This window comes from Denticeps clupeoides, chromosome 17, assembly GCF_900700375.1.
Source record: "Denticeps clupeoides chromosome 17, fDenClu1.1, whole genome shotgun sequence".
In the NCBI taxonomy this organism is placed as follows: domain Eukaryota; kingdom Metazoa; phylum Chordata; class Actinopteri; order Clupeiformes; family Denticipitidae; genus Denticeps; species Denticeps clupeoides.
Window position 1 is genome coordinate 6,464,928 of NC_041723.1, and position 17,462 is coordinate 6,482,389.

The 17,462-nt window shown below is 44.9% G+C and overlaps 1 protein-coding gene and 1 long non-coding RNA gene across 2 annotated transcripts in view; one reads left to right on the plus strand and one right to left on the minus strand.

Moving 5' to 3' along the window:
* Positions 1 to 16,840, plus strand: part of LOC114767281 (uncharacterized) — a 43,481-nt gene extending 26,641 nt beyond the window's left edge. Inside the window, exon 3 of the long non-coding RNA XR_003742914.1 lies at positions 16,712 to 16,840. This is a non-coding gene — a long non-coding RNA (uncharacterized LOC114767281). The remainder of the gene's footprint in view (positions 1 to 16,711) is intronic.
* Positions 16,841 to 17,207: 367 nt separating this feature from the next.
* LOC114767191 (alpha-mannosidase 2x-like) overlaps positions 17,208 to 17,462 on the minus strand; it is a 16,244-nt gene continuing 15,989 nt past the window's right edge. The window contains 1 exon segment of the mRNA XM_028958772.1: positions 17,208 to 17,234. Coding sequence (XP_028814605.1) covers positions 17,208 to 17,234 — 27 coding nt within the window.

Sequence of the window (17,462 nt, forward strand, 5' to 3'; positions counted from 1 at the left end):
TTTAAATTTAATTTTCCTAAAAGTGACATTTACATTTACAGCATTTATCAGATAACTACACAACATACAGTACAGGCCAAAAGTTTGGACACACCTTCTCATTCAATGATTTTTCTTTATTTTCATGACCATTTACGTTGGTAGATTCTCACTGAAGGCATCAAAACTATGAATGTACACATGTGGAGTTATGTACTTAACAAAAAGTGGAGACCTGACCTCCACAGTCACCGGACCTGAACCCAGATACTGTAGAAAGATCGTTACTATGCCGTCTATCAAACATGCGGCCCCCCACTGTGCCCGTGGCTCTAACTCTGGTGGCTTTAAGAGTCACCTCCACATGGGTGCCGTGGGGGTGGGGCGGGGTCTGTACGTGGGAGAGCCAGACGTCGATCAAACTTGCGGCCCCAACTGTGCCAGCGGCATTCGAGTCCACGCTTTACTGTTGGACGCTTTTATCCGCGATCATTGCGGCTCTCGGTCTCGGCGGCTCTAGCCTCGACGTCCTGGATCGGTGTTTATAGTCAAGGCAGCGGCAATGCGGGGGACGCGTTCTGCTGTGTTTACTGATTTGGTTAACATATTCCTCCATCCCTGCACGAGATTTAAGGCGTACGCTTTGCACAGATGGGAGCTTTTTTGAATTTAGGATGCATGAATTACGTCAATTGCGTGCAAAAAGCACACACAACCACACAATCACACACACTTACACTGGCACAGCTAGTCATTAGGCACACCCAGAGAGATGCTGAAAACTGTGCCATCCATCTCTCACGGTTTGCTGAGCCGTTTCTGTCGCTCCCCAGAGCCCCGGGAGAGGCTGGGAGTGGCATGGGATTCCGGTAAGAGGAGAACTGGAAAAACATTTGTACCCCAGGGCCTTATGGGAAAGACTTGTTTGGCCTACGGAGGTCTAGACACAGCGCCAGTGCAATCTGAGTATAATCAGACTAACCAACCAGTTTGTGAGTCTCTGGGTTAAATCTCTGTGTTAAATTCCTTTTTTTTTTATGCTCCCGTGTTTTGAACACAATGCTGTATTTTTCTGACGATATGAAAGAGGTGGGCCAGCCTAGTAAATGTTCACTAATGCCACATCAAGAAGAAGACACTGCCTGCTGCTTACAGTATCTTCGAGAGGAGAGACCAGCTACTGACCCAAGCCTTTTAACTTAGGCCCCGTCCACACGAGAACGATTTTCTCTAAAACACATTTTCAGTTTCTAAAAAGCTTCGGAAAATAAATCTCTACTGCAGAGAATGGCCCAAATAATGTTTTAACTCCCCCTCCATACCCGTAAGTGGTGCTGTAACTCACCAAAAGTGCCCTTCTAGTCCTCCTCCGCAGTGTGTTGAACAGTCGGAGCACGTCATTGCTCTTTAAGGGAAAGTGGAATCCTCTGCATTTAATCCATCCCCTGAGGCAGCCATGAATGCAGTGGGGGGACAGGTGGTGGCCCGTAATCAGAAGGTTGCTGGTTCGAACCCCGATCTGCCAAGGTGCCACTGAGCAAAGCACCGTCCCCACACACTGCTCCCCGGGCGCCTGTCATGGCTGCCCACTGCTCACCAAGGCTGATGGTTAAAAACAGGGGACACATTTCATTATCACAATGACAATCACTTCACTTTCAGTGTGTGGGGACGTTACCTTGTGCACCTTAGAGAGGATTTCTTGTAGTTGCCGTAATGACCGTTCCGGGTCCCCTGAAACACCATTTCCATGTGGACGCCATGTCAGATTGGATAGAAAATTTCCGGTTTTAGAGAAGAACGTTCTGGTGTGGATGGGGCCTTAACCTTAAAATAGGGGGCGGTTTTTGGACGATTTGACACGTCCAGGTGTTGAACAGTGTCCGTCTCCTCCCTCCATTCGCCTCCGTTCTCCACACTGCTACTCCCCCCTGTGCACAAGGAGGCAGAATGGCATGTTTCATGGTTGGCTGTTATTGGAGTGAGGCGGTTCTGTGGCTGGTTTAGCCCTGTGCTTGCGGCGGGGTGTTTTGAAGATGCAGGCGAATGGTTCTGAGCAGTGTTTAACTCAGGCGAGCTAACAGCCCAGCGTCGGCGCACTCAAAGCCGACCTTGCCTTGCAGCCACCGACGTGCCGAAGACCAAAGAAAGAAAGAAAAAAGGAAACTGAAAACGGCGAACGTTGTTCAGGCCTGACCGGCGTGCTCAGGTGTACCGACCCCACATCCTGCAGGCTGAAGTGTGTCGGCCGGACATTTCTGAATCGCGTCAGGGGGGTCGCCCGGGGTCATTTCAATTCGTTTATAGGCCCTAGTAATCAATCAGGGGTCAGACGTTGCTCCATTCTGCAAGTGCAACATGTGGGTCTGTTACATGTCAGTTGTAACCAATCAAGTCTCCGGAACACTGAGGCGTGTAGAGAGTTCATTAGAGCTGAAAACCTACAACATACATTATATTCTTTTTTTAAAAGTCATTAAAATGAATGAAAGATAACTGGTTATAAGATATGGAAGGGGATGTATTTGCTAAATTTCTCATCCATTTCAACGCTAGATGTTTTTAACGTCTGCATACTAGATGTTGGCCTGTTATCTGCTTCATTCACTAGCCTACTGTAATGTCCCCTCAAGGCCATCGCCGCTCGGCCATGCTCAAGTCACACAGAGGGCACATAGTCATGATCCACTTCATACATATTATGCCGGAACCTGCGGTGGAGCTGTGAAGTGTTGAGCTCATAGACTCGATTTGTGTGTGTGTGTGTCTGTGTGTGTCAGTTCTAGATGGACGGTTGGGGGTGGTTGTTCTAGCGAGGCAAATTTGCTCTGCCACAAACTCACACATGTAGGACAGCCATTTGCATACCAGACACCCCCTCCAAATGCGTGGTGCTTTTTGGAGAACTGTGAAAGAAAATGGGATGAAGAAGATTTTCCTTTAAAACAACGTTGTGTTAAAGAATGGGCCCAGCAGGTTCTTTAATTACAGAACTGAAGAAGAAGTGCTACGGGAGGAAAATTGGCCATCCTTTGGAACCGCGGTGCTTTGTTATCTCCCTCATTATCTTAGATTTGGGAGGTTTAAACAGAAAAAATGCATCGCATATACAGTTTTTATTCCTTTTTCCTTTTAAACTCTGATGAAACCTTTTTGCTTTGTTGGTTGTGGATCTCCTTCTTGAAAGAGATTGGGTTTTAGTAACGCCCAACGCGTCTTGCTGCGCTCAGTGCACGTCTCGCCTCGCTTCGTCTCCAGTTTCTTTTCACACCCAGAGCGATGACATGATGTTCTCAAACTGGGGTTTAAAGAGACAGGCCAGTTAACCAAAGAGCTGGATGTTGTCTTAAAATTTCTTAAAGCCGTAAACTCGTAACAGAGCACTTCTGTCCATGTCTGTGGTTTTGAGACGCTCAAAGAAAGTTGCCACGTGATCCAACGTGGATAAAAACAGTTCAAAGGACCAAAATGAAGGCCAAAAAACGGAATTTTGAGCAACAAATTGAGTTGTTCAAGAGTGCAAATTGTATTTTTCCTTATCAGATGACCGGTAAATCATTCAATTTTTTTTTTTGTCCCCCGCATGTTATTGATGATCATTAAAATAAACCTATCTGGGAAGTGGTTCACTTGTCCGTGCCTGACAGAGTATTTTTTGCCCGCAGATCTCCCCCCTCCCCGTCCCTGCATGCGTAGACCATTACAGCGGAATCGTAAAATGCATTATCTGCCTGGCATTAGCCGCCCTTACCGCTTTCCATGTTACATAAGCATACCATTTCTTTTCCACTGGCTTAACGCACGTGTGTCTCCATGCGACGCCTTCATTATCCTGCCTCTTTGTGGACTTTTTTTGTGTGTCTGAATATGTTTTCGTGCACTCGTCTGTGGCTGTGTGTACATAGGCGAGGACGATGAAGACATTCGGCTCAGTGTCTGTGTGACTGCAGATTAGATACAGACGTCCCGCTCAGCGTATGCGTCCGCCTTTGACCTTCACACCATCTGCCCACTGTAGCCCATTGCCAATTTTTTCCGCTCGTCTGAATAGCAAATCTCTCTCTCTCTCTCTCTCTCTCTCTCTCGCTGTGTATCAGTCTCTTCTCCGCTTGGGGTTTAAAGTAGGCCAGCACAGCTCTCCCTGCCCCGCTGTCCTGTCCGAGCCTCTCCCAGGACCGCGCAGCATACGTGACCCCGAGGTGCCCGGTCCTCCCTCGCCCAGCGCCGCGCACGTCTGCAGCGCGTAAAGGCAGGACTGGCGTCTCCTGGGTCGAGGGGAAGGGCCTCTGCTTGTTCATTCACATGTAAAAATGCAAAGTCCGGTCAAGGTTTCTTTTTCTAAGGTACTGTTCACCCCCCCCTTCCCTGCCAGTGCATAATCAACTCTGTCAGTCTTGGAAGCAGAGGGACAGCATATGTCCCCCTGTTGGCAGTCCATCTCTATCAATCTTTTGCATCACTGAAGGAATGTGGCTTCTTTCAGTATCACTAATTACCGGGAACATTACCATGGAGAGGAACAATTTAAAGATTTTTGGAGTATTTATTAATACCCTTTCATTTGGCCATTTTTTTGGGCATCAGAATACTTGAGGTAAAGTGCTGGTAATCTGCACCTTTTGGTGTGGCAGTGGGCGGGGTCATAGCCTGTTAATGGGGGGTATTAAGTGTGAAGAAATGGCAGTAGCCGAGTGGGACGACCACAAAGCCACAGGTTCAAACCCCACTTACTACCTTTTTGTACCAGAGCGAGACATTTAACCCCGAGTGTCTTTGAGGGGACTGTCCCTGTAAATACTGATTATTCTGCGTTCTGGATAAGGGCCGTAATGGTAGAGAACATGGAGGATGGAACAAGGGATGGAAGGAGCGGGACAATTTGCCTCACTTTGCTGAGTTTCTTATTGACAGAGAATGAGGAAGTTGTAGTAGCCTAGTGGGTAAGATGAACCAGAAGACCCAGGTTCAAATCCCACCTACTACCATTACGATGAACCAGAAGACCCAGGTTCAAATCCCACCTACTACCATTGTGTCCCCGAGCAAGACACTTAACCCTAAGTTGCTCCAGGGGGGGACTGTCCCTGTCACTACTAATTGTAAGTCGCTCTGGATAAGGGCGTCTGATAAATGCTGTAAATGTAGGAAGTAGGGTGTGTGAGAGCTGTCAGTCATTTCTACAGGCTCCTCCCATTTGTAGCTCCGTTGATAAAAACATCATTAAAGCTAATCTTCTTGGTTGTCAGAAGTAATCACACAGCCACAGAAATGGTCTATATAACAATCAGTGATTTATATCTGTAAATCCAAAAGGCGTACTTGATGTGACATTAGCGAGCACTCCCCACGTGGCACATCTTAATGAGGGCCTGTAAATAAAGTGACAGCGATGATCTTAAAGTTCCTGATGCGTCAGGGCTGTAGATCAGTTTCATGAGCGTTAAAGTTCGGCCGCGTGGTTGCGGAGACACGTCTGCCCCAGGCCCGGCTCTCCTGACAGCGCCGTTACTGAACTGCTGCCGGGGACCTCCGGCTTCGCCATCAACGCCACGCGCAGCCTGTCAGCCGTCACCGGCCGTGACGCACCCGGGTGGCGTGGGTGACATTTAGGCTGTCAGTCGGACGAAGACACTGCAGGAGCCCCGGCACGCCACGTGACTCATCGCCACGGTAACAGAAGAGGCCACTCCCGTGCTGTGAAGAAAGGGAGAAGAGAGCAGCGGCTGGTGGACCCATGTGACCGAGACATTAACAAAGCGAGCACCTCCAGGTCTGCCACCGTGAAAAAACTAGCACTCTGGGATATTAAATAGAGAAGAAAATAAATAAAAACCAGCATGGCCACCATCTGATCCGAGTGTTCGAGGAAATGGTGCTCATCACAGTTAAACCCCCCCCCCCCCCACTCTCCATTGTTCAGTGCCTCTCTAGCCCTCTATCTCTCCCTCAGCCCGCCTCACTTGCTGCCAGGTCGGAGACTGGGTTTGGCGTGGAGCTTTTTTTTATCTGTGGGTGCAGCAGGTCCCACTGGGAATTTGTTGATAAATGTTCATAACAAGTAGTTTATGCTCACTTCCCACTGGAGTATCAGCGTTTCCGGCTGGAGAGGAGAGGGGATGAGCCGTACATAGGCACTGAAAAATCTGTTACATAAGAGTCTGTGTGTGACCTTTCTCTCTCTGTGTGTGTGTGTGTGTGTTTTTATTTTTTTTTTATATATATATATATATATATATATCATGAATCATAAGATGAAATTGTGATAAAGGTTATATATATATATATATATATAACCTTTATCACAATTTCATCTTATGATTCAACACACCTTTATTACTTACGTGCTCAGTGTACAGATGCCGTGTAAACAGTAATTTCGTCCATCTACACTTGAGACTTTTTATTTTTTTAAACACTAGTTTTGAATTGCTTTAAAAAGTTTCCTTCTTGAGAGAAGCTTTTGCATCGTGATTGTTCATGAACATCACGATTCATCATTTACACTCGTCATTCCGGTCTTTAGACAGGAAATTGTTTTGCATTCTTTTTTTTTTTTTTATTCACTCACAGCTCATATTAAATTTGCCTTGTATTTCATTATGGCTCTTTAATAATGTGTTTGGTGCAGAGGTGGACAGAAAGTGTAATTTTTTCACCTGTACTTTAAATTTCAGGAGACTTTACTTTTACTCCACTACCTTTCAAAGTGAAGTATTACTTTTTAATTCACTACACTACCTGGCTTGTTCTTCATCTTCCACTGGCTTGGTGTCACATGGTACGATGCCAGTGTTCATAAGTCACCATGGAGAACAGGGCAGGTGTGCCTGAGTGTGTGCGGATTGGATGGAAAGGGCATTGTCCCTGTGCTTCGATAGCTGCAGGAGTTCAGGTGGGGTACAGGATGAGTAATGAACTAGAGAGGCTTGTTATAACACACACTCGCACACACACACACACACACACACACACACACTTCTCAGCTCGCTCTTAGTTCACATAAATGCTACCATGAACACTGCCTGCACTTTAAATGCGTGGCATGCGCCAGTTGCATGTTGAAGGTGGCATTAGAACGTCATCATGCATGACAGGAGAGAGGCGTCGCTTTAAAAAGTAGTCTGGACTACTTGCCGTACATTCATTCAGGTGTTGATGAACTGTAGCACACTGGGCCGTGGCAGCAGACGGCCTGGCACGAACCCTTCCAGCGTGTTCACTCTTACAGAGATCAAATTTTATTTTAAAGGTCAGAATGGTTATATCCACTGAATTTGTGGATAAAGAGGACAACGTAAATGTCAAGGTCATGACAATACAGAAGAAACATTTATAATAATTAAAAAGGTAGTTTTGTTTGAGCTCTAATAGAAAAACTAATTAAATATGAGATGTAATCCAAATAGAAATAAAAATATTAATATAATATGTAATGTTTCAGGCAGCATTGGCAAGTACCTTTTAGACAAACTAGGGTTGGATATTTTTGGTGGAAACCCAATTTTCAGCTGTGCTCAAAAGAATCTTGTTATCTAAGTGCACGGGGTGGTCGTAGCCTAGTAGGTAACACACTCTCCTTTGAACCAGACGACCACAAAGTTACAGGTTCAAACCCATGTCAAGACACTTCAGGGTGACTGTCCCTGTAAATATTAATAGTGATTCACTCTGGTAAATGCTGTGAATGTAAATGCACGTAAGCGTGGGGCTTGTTTGCTGTGAATGTAAATGTTAAATGGTGTACTCGGGATTTACATAAATAGATGAAACAAGAAAGAAACGTGATCTTTGATGTTCGCGCCTGATTAAATGAGTTGTGTGTGTTCTAGCTGTCCATCAGGCTTCTCCCCCTTTTCAACTTTTATAAGACGTAATTAAACAGCATGTTCTGGGTGACTGTTGCTGTGTAATTATTTCAATCATAGATACGGACAACCACCAAGTGGTTCATTCTTGGTTTAGCGATTTGTGCAAGTCTTGATGATACCGTGGGTCTTTGCACCTGTTATGAACATGCAGTGGAATTATGGACGTTGTCTAGTGGTCAAAAGTGGTATAGCAGTTTTTGGCTGAAGTGATGCATCAGAATGAACCTGGAATGAAATATGTAACTTGCTAAAATAAATGCAAAAATGCGACATCGAGTGAGTGAACGGGTTAATGTTCCGTCCGTGCCCCTCCTCGTTCTATATCCGCACTAGCTCTAACCCGCCCCAATGGTAAACACCCAGCCAGGGCGGCCGGCCCACGCCGCTTTAGGCCACCGGCCGCGCATAAATCTTCCCTGTCGCTCGCGCCCGTCAAGCCCCAAACAGATTTTGTCTGCCGGCTGCACATTTGAAGGTGAAACGAGTCCCGCGTGGCACCGGCGTACAAATTGGAAAGGTGCGGTTATAAATGGCACTTTTTCCCCCTCTGGTGAATATACAAACAGATTTCTCTCCCCCACTCTCTCCCTCGCTCTCGCTCAGCCACCTACTGCTTTTCTGCTTCATTAGTGGGTTTTCAGAGAGCCGTTATCTCGCAGAGCCTCACACACACACACACACACACACACACACGACTGCTTGATTGCACAGTGTAGGGAAAGGAGGGTCACATGTCTGACACCGGCATGCCAGCTCTGGCCCGAACGGGCGTCTTAGACGCCGTGCCCTGTGTCCATCTTAGCGAGGGAACTCATCAGCGACGCCGCGGGTGGCAGGAGCAGATGTGTCTAATTATTTCTGCGGCTCGTCTTCGTCGTGGCTTGGCGCGCGTTGAGCGTGCGAGTGCCTGTTTATGTCTCGCAGTAATGGACGTCTCAGCTGGATACATCCTGTAGGGAACGTGCACCTGTGTCTTGAAATGTGCAGAGTTTTCGTTTGATCGTAGGCGATAGTCTAATAATTTCTGGTTTTTATTATCCGTCAGACCTAATCTTTCTATTCAGAGGTCCGAATCTAATATCCAGACGAGGTCAAAGGTCAGGGATGACAAGTGGCTTTTTTTTGTAGTGCAGACTTTTTTTGGAGATGCACTAGTGCTTGTTTGGGTGTGTGCAACGTGAGTTTGGATCAGATAGTGTTTATGGCACTTAAAAAGGGGATCACCAACTGTGTCCCCTTCTGTTTTTCATCCCAAACGCTTCCTGTCTGGGCACCATGGAAAAAGGAAGCACAGAAAAGCGCAGGAAGAGCCGGGGCAGCGGAGCTGATTACATCCACAGGGGCTGTAACAAACACATCCAGTCATCCCGCACCCGAGTGGATGTCGGGTCCGTGTGGGCGAGGGTTCTATAGAAGTATAATATTGCTCAGCCAGCCTCTTTATTAGAAAAACCTACCTTGTACCTACACTCCCGGCCACTGTATTAGGTTCACCTACCCACCATTTTAACCCCTGCGTTCCGTGATTCAGCCCCATAGACAGATCCCTTTATTATCAAGAAACTACATCTGCAGAAACTACATGGAAAATACGAGTGTATTTAAATAAATACATTCACACATATATATACACAAATATGTGTGTGTATGTGTAATTGATTGTTATTTCTTTTCAGGATGCTGCAGACACTGTGCTTGTCAGGGACTGTTGGGGATTTTTAACGACAAAAATGAAAAATGTCCCCCTTCTGTGTGCTCTGGGGGCAACGTTTTTTTTTTACATTTTTTGCACGAATTAAAAGAGTGAAAATTACCATCAGTCACTCCGGATCTAATTACGCCTCCCCTGGGTAATCAGAAACACAGGAGGGGCTTCTTGAATTGCTTGACAGTGTCCCAGACTGAAGTACAGTGTTGGTGCTGAGTAAGGATTTTCTTTCCGCCTGAACCAGATGCTGTTCCCGTCCCCCCAGCTGCTAATCTGCTTTTATGCCCGTGCGTTTGTCTCAGCTTGAAAGAGCTTAATTTCTGCAAGATGCCTCGGCGACCAAACTGAATATGAAATTGAGAGGGGGAATTTGAAGTGCACATACAGCGCATGTGGTGTTTTCCACAAATGCTCTTTTCTGAAACGTATCAGCATGCGGCCTGGGCGAGAATATAACCTAATTACAGTGTCACTGTAAAATACCAACACATCAGAAAGGAGTTGGCACAACGAGAAGCTTACTGTGACATTGTTAAATGCCACATCAGTCACAGGAAGGCCTTTTTTGGGGGTAAAGCATCTCAACGGACTCGTAAACAGGCAGATAGCTGGGCTAGTCGTTTGCATTGCCATGAATGAGGGCAAATTCTGAACCAACTGTGGTGAGTTCTGCTCAGTTTTGTCATTTTTTACCTAGAAGCATCTTGATTTACCAAAAGAAAGCATTATTTAAAATAATGAATAAAAAAAAACAATACTTTAGAACATTATAAACAATAATAAAAGACTGATTAGTAACATTAGTAATATTTTAATGTTCCTTAATGTGCTTGTTTGCAGTTGGCACTGTTAATATTGACAGTGTTCAAACAAATATAAAAAAAAACAATTATATCGATTATTAACCCTAGCTGTCATGTTACACGACAGATGAAGTGAGGCGCAAAAGCCCGACGTGTCAGAGAAATCAGAACGAGGGCCTACAAAGAACCGGTAACATGTGACAAAGTTTGTCAGGACACATCACTGGAACGTGACCACATTAATGCAGGAACAATGTCTGTCTCCTCCAAACATCTTATAAAAGGGCCAAATCAGCGGTAGCTGGGAGTGATCAGGGTGGGGGGCAGGACAGGAAGGTTATGCAGGTATCTTTAATGCCAGATGTGTACCTTCATGAAGATCCTGGAGAAACCTTCAGTATTTTTCAGGACAGTTATCCATAAACAGAAGGGGGACAAGAGATCCCACAAAGTACAAATTTGATCATTAATCACTCCATGTTTCATCATTGCGGTATTGCAAAAATTGCCTTTAGTACCCACGGTTCTGCTATAAAGCTTTGACCTCTGTACATCAGTGAATACCAGGGTATTGATTATGCATCAGTAGAGGAATTATTGCTGTATATTCCCATAGTGATCTAGCGTTTCATCCCCAGTACACAGCATCACCAGTATATTAGTGTCATAACACAGTGAATGATCGTCCATTGACAGTCTGCATTAAGAATCTAGCTGATCAACTGTTCCAACCTAAATGAATGAATTATAAAATACATCTCCTGTCAGTTTGACCTGAATCGATTGTGGATGCGAATTGTGCACGCAGCATTTGTGCACCATTTTACAGACGTCCACTCTGGCATGTTGTAAATTACTTTTTTTTTTTGCTTGTGTGTGCATGAATCACATCCGAGGACGACTCTGCAACCCTGTTCGTATATTTTAGCTGTCCGGAGGTTTGCACCACGTGCATCGTTGAACTCGTCTTCTTTTTAAAACTTGGTCTGCACCACCTGTTGTTTCATCCTGCTGTGGACATTTTACCGTAAAAATATGGAAATTATGTCTGTGTCTCTGGCATATCACTCTGCTGTGTATTTGTTTGTGTTTCCCTGTGCAAATATATATTTCAGTAATTCTGGAATAACATCCATCATGAATAACTTTTAAATGAAAAGTTGCATGGTGACACAAATTCCCAGCTCCTGAATTTTGTGGATATGGTCTCAACTGTTCTAATTAAGTAAGAGGCCACTGTTTGTGTTGACCGGTGTTTTTAATTATTTATTTATTACATGTTTTTTTTTTTTTAATGCTAGTGGATAATGACTCTGATTCTATTGAATGTGACAAAATTGCATTCATCTCGGTTTTATTAGCACCATGGTGATGCATTTATAATGTTGCAGTGCTGCCATGGATTCTGACCTTGACTTCAACATGCGTATTGTGCGTTATTCAACGTAGTAGAACTTTGCATAGAGGAGAGATGCATGTAAGAACAGTCACAGTCGGAAAACCATGCCAATTGTTCTGTAGCAGAAACGATTTGTTGAATATTGGTTAATGAACGTTTAAGATGTCTACAGCATGGGAAAAAAAGCCACTTTCTCTGCAAATGCCCTGGAGAAATAATATGATCCTTGAACTTCCAGGAAATTGCTTTTATACAGCAGACAGCAAAAAAAAAAAAAAAAAGATTACGAATCCATCCCAACATCCTTATAAATGCAGTCTCTCAGAAACGTATTGCTGATAAAGTATTGCTGATAACTTCACTTCTCTTCACCATGAGGGGGGATTGGCTGGCGCTTCAGAAATAAAAACCGGAATCATAAGATCTGGCTTTGCGCAGTCTATAGGCATTCTAGATGCCAATTTCATCACACTGCTTTTACCGGTGAATAAAATAAATCCATTTTTTCCAGCTGATAAAATCACACTGTACAGAGCCATTTCACATTCCTCCTGTGCCTCCTGTGACGAGGCCTTTAACCTATAAATGTTCTGGCAATTTACCGGGTCGTGGTTATGTGTAAACGGGCCTTTTTTTTGTAGGGACCTGGCAACGTTCCGGGCCATCACAAATGCAAGTGAAAAGAACGGAACAGGAAAAGCATCCCTCAATATTCTTAAACCCTTGGTCCGGTCACTCAGGGTTGCGGCTGCTGGAGCCCATCCCTGGACACTGGCCGGCTCCCTGATGCCGACAAATCGAATTAAATATCCCAGAAATTATAGCAAGACAGTAGCATGTACATCACACACTTGAGAGAGGCACGCTTGAAGAGAGAGTGTGTGTGAGTGGATCTTTGTGAGTCTATGTATCAGATTTCAGTGGAGCATCATGGGAGAGAGAGAGTGACTTCCAAAAAATTGTAATATAAAACACATTGAAAGCAATGCATGCAGTAACATGAGATGTGGTTCACTGCGTAAAGCTAGCAAAGACATTTGGTTTTCATTCTGCCAATATTGTATTGAAGATTGTATTGTTTCCCATATCGAAATATTGTATTGAATCTTTCGATATGGGAAAGTATATCGTGATTAATGATTTTTGCCATATCATCCAGCCCTAAATGAAACTGTGATTCATTATAAGGCAGCCATGTGAAATTTTCAAATACAGGCCAAAATAAAGAATTAAAGTGAATGAATCTTAGTTAATACAATTTTCTATTTTTTAGTTTTTCATTTAACTCTCAGTGTGTCAGTAGGATCAGTAATTTGCACATCTGACTTTGTAATGACTCTGTAATGCTTCTGCAAGCCCTCCCATACTTTCACACGACAGGGGAAGCGTTCTTGAAGTGAATTCCATTTAAAACTCATTGAATGTATTTGCCATATAATGGAACAGAACGAGCTTCCATCGGCTTTTTGAATAGAACCTTTGCATTCAAAAATGTGTCATCATTAGAGGAAATTCCAGAGCACATGATCCGCTCATAATAGAACATCCAACAGCTCTTAGTTCCAGCTGGGAACTGTCTTTTCAGCTTCTGATCCCGTTTATTTTTGGTGAAGAGTAGGTTCATGGTTGAGGGGTAGAGGGGAATCTGTGGTATTCGTTATGATTTTTGATACTGTTCTGATTGGAAATTCATAGGGGGCAGCGGTGGGCTAGCGGTAAAGGAAGCTGCCCCGTAATCAGAAAGTTGCCGATTCGAATCCCACTGAGGTGCCACTGAGCAAAGCACCGTCCCCACACACTGCTCCCCGGGCACCTGTCATGGCTGCCCACTGCTCACACAGGGTGATGGGTTAAATGCAGAGGACAAATTTCACTGTGTGCACCGTGTGCTGCTGTGTATCACAAGTGACAATTACTTCACTTCACAAATCTAATAAGCTGTTGAGCTATATATAAGGGCAGTAATTTGAGTAATTAAAGTAATTTGCTTGTATATAGTTCAGGCTTTTTGGCAGCTGGAGTGGCAGCAGGCAGGTGTGAGAGCATCTGCATGCACAGTGAGGCGTAGACTTTTGGAGGAAGGCCTGGTGTCAAAAAGGCCAGGAAATAAGCCACTTCTCTCCAAGAAAAACATCAAGGACAGACTGATATTCTGCAAAACGTACAGGGATTGGACTGCTGAGGACTGGGGTGAAAACATTTTCTCTGATGAAGCCCCTTTCCGATTGTTTGGGGCATCTTAAAATGATGATTGTCAGGAGAAGAAAAGTTGAGCGCTACCATCAGTCCTGTCACATGCCAACAGTAAAAGCATCCTGAGACCATTCATGCTGCTTCTCATACAAGGGAGTGGGCTCACTCACAATTTTGCCAAAGAACATGGCCATGAACAAAGAATGGTACCAAAACATCCTTCGACGGCAACTTCTCCCAACCATCCAAGAACAGTTTGGTGAAGAACAAGGCCTTTTCCAGCAGGATGGAGCACCCTGCCATAAAGCCAAAGTGAGAACTAAGTGGCTCGGGGAACAAAACATTGAAATTTTGGGTCCATGGCCAGGAAACTCTCTGGAACTTGATCCAACTGAGAACTTGTGGTCAATCCTCAAGAGGCGGGTGGACAAAAAACCCTTTAAAACTCTGACAAACTCCAAGCACTGATTATGAAGGAATGGGTCGCTATCAGTCAGGATTTGGCCCAGAAGTTGGTTGAAAGCACGCCAGGGCCAATTGCAAAAAAAAAAAGTATTGACTCTTTGCATAAATTTGATGTAATTGTCAATAAAAGTCTTTGAAACGTATAAAATGCTTGCAATTATACTTCAATACACCACAGAAACAACTGACAAAAACATCTAAAAACACTGAAGCAGCAAACTTTGCGTCATTCTCAAAAATTTCGTCCACGACTGTACATAGGCATGCATCAATTAGTTCCTGCAACAGTTTCCATGTGATGCAGTCAGTCTTTATAAGGTGGTATGCTTCTTTTAAAGTGTGGCTGTGCTTCCGCTGATCTCAGGTCAGTAGTATGCATTCCTCGTATTCATCTGTTGCGAATTCATCTGCGCTGAGCTTTTTTTGGATGATTTAACGGGTCATGTTGGCCGCATTATGATGCTGGCTTCCCAAAAGCCGAGGCCAAGATCAACACCCTGGCGAGGGCGCTGTTAAAGTAAACAGCTCCGTAAAAAAAAAAAAAAGGTGGCAGCTCTGGATTCCGATCTCGCCACCCCTGTTGAACACTACCAGCACACAGATAACCTTGAGCGTGCACAGAGACTCGGACGAAGCACCGGATGCCGGGTGCTTTTTATTTATTTATTTATTTTATTATTTATTTATTTTTACGGATTTAAAATGTGGAGATGCAGTAGGGCACTGGAGTTCTTTTCCAATGATAGACCACTGCTTGTGCTCTTTTTTCTTGTAACGGGAAATGAATGTTTTAGGGGGTGGTGGACCCATCTGGAAAAGCAGGAGACACATTGACGTCTGCTGTCCCCCCACCCAAGCTTGATTTGTACATGCTGATGGTCACCTTTGTTCCAGGCTTTCAATATCCTCACCTCTCACAGTTTATGAAGCTAGAAAGGGCACAGCTTCTCCCCTCTGTGGGATTTTACTCTGCTGTCCAATAGGCGGTCTGGTGGGACAGCAAAGCAAAAACGAAGGCACAATTCCATCTTCTCATCACCAGCCACCAGGAGCACTTCGGTGCCCTCTGTTTGTCAGGCCGGATAAGACGCGGCATCTTGAGGGGTGACCCCCCCTGTCTGACCTACAGCAGTCGCCAAGCAGCCTCGCAGGCACCCTGCTCTGACCCGTGAGCCATGTGCAGAGAACTCGACTGCCACTCGCGGCGTGGGGATTTTGACGAGCGAGGGAAGCAACGAGGAGCTCCCATTCGACTGTCACAGATCACATCTCAGGCCTATTATTGTCATAACCAATTGTCTTGAAATCTGTATAGAGTACAGATATCTGTAGACCGTCCTGGGTGCTATGATAATATCAAATCATTAAGGCAAACAGAAAATACAGAAGAAAAGATTATTGTGATGCATGGATTTGACTATATTAATACATTCAGGGTCCTGTGTTAAACATGAAGAGGAACAAAATGCACCAAGACGCACAAAAACTATTGTTTCGTTTTTTTATTTAACCGCTATAACTTAACAAATTAACGCAGACCAGCAAAATGGCCTTACTCTTACTTTTTACTGTACTTGTTCATATCCAGGAACATCTGATTGTGTGTGATGTGTGTTTGTATGCTTTGGTCTCATGATTGAAAAACTAAATATTCAGCAAAGTGCGAAATAAGGCCCCTGGAGTATCGATAACCTCACACCACTTCGTCCCACTCGGGGCAAATGGATTTCTGTATTACACTAAGCCGAGACTTCATTTGTCTGGCCATTTTATTGGAGGCGGGGTAACGAGTAGCTAATGAATCGGGGACATTATCACTTGTGACATGATTAATCGGATGTTATGAGTACCGGCGAGTGGAAAATATTTATTTTCGTTGTTTATGCAGCGTCAACGCAAGAATATATGTGCGGTCATATCGGAGCGTTTTGAAGGGTTCCTGGACATGGCCGGGATCTCCTCCTGGGAAGGCTTTTGTGCTTCTGGTCTGTCGCATGCATCGTTGGCTTATTAATGATCAGCTGGTCCTAATTAATCGAGGGGCGCAATGAAAGTGCCCTCGCTGGTCGAAGGGGGGGGTCGGGTACCAGGGGTTTCCCAGCCAATCAGTTCAAACCAGCGGCGCCGTTGATTAGGCAGCGTCTCCTCGCGGCGGGCGCCTGGTTAAAGCCGCAGCCCTTCGTCCTTCAGGAGAACCCGTGGGCTTTTATTTCCTTCGATCCATCAGTGTTTAATTGCAGGGCGTGACTTTGACCTTGCAATCTGAATAATCTGTCACTCTCGTTCTCTCTCTCAGGTCTTTGGGGATTATTACCATTTCCAGCACCGTTCGGTGGCAAAAAGGTCTTTGTCCGCCCACCAGGGCGTCCATGTCCGGCTGGACTCAGACCCACAGGTAAACCCATGCACACACACACACACACACACACAGGTCCGAATGCATAAGGGTAAAAGGTGAATGCGGTTGAGAGAACATCGTTCTGTGTGGGCTGTTAATAGCGTTCAATTACTTTCAACAACACGATTTCACACTCAATTATTTCATTAAGGAGGATTCTATAAACACACGGTTCAAGGGGACATTTTTAAAATAGTATATGAGACTAGATGGCAGCGCTAGTGCAGGTGTGTGTGCTTGTATCTGTTGTGGCGAGTGTTAGCTATTTTCAGAATTATCACCAACGCGGTAGTGTTGGACACATGACAGCGTTAACAGTGCATAATCGAATCGGCGCTAACTGCGTGCACACAGCCCTGTGTGGAAACGACGCCGCTTTCAATCCCAATAACCGTCAGCGGCCGTCATTAGCAGAAGATGACTGCGACCAAGCGCTTCCAGGAGATATTGATCCGTCTGTCAGGATGCAGCCGAGGAGGGGAGGCGCTTTATTCAGCTCCACTCCTCCATGCAGAAGTGCACAGACTCTGAGAAGTGATTATTTCTTCAAGCGTGAGTTGTGTATTTTGAAGGTCTGCTGTAGCATCTCAATAAGCCTCTGGTCTGTGCCAGAGCTGCACAATTTCATATTAAGTAGATTCAAGATTTT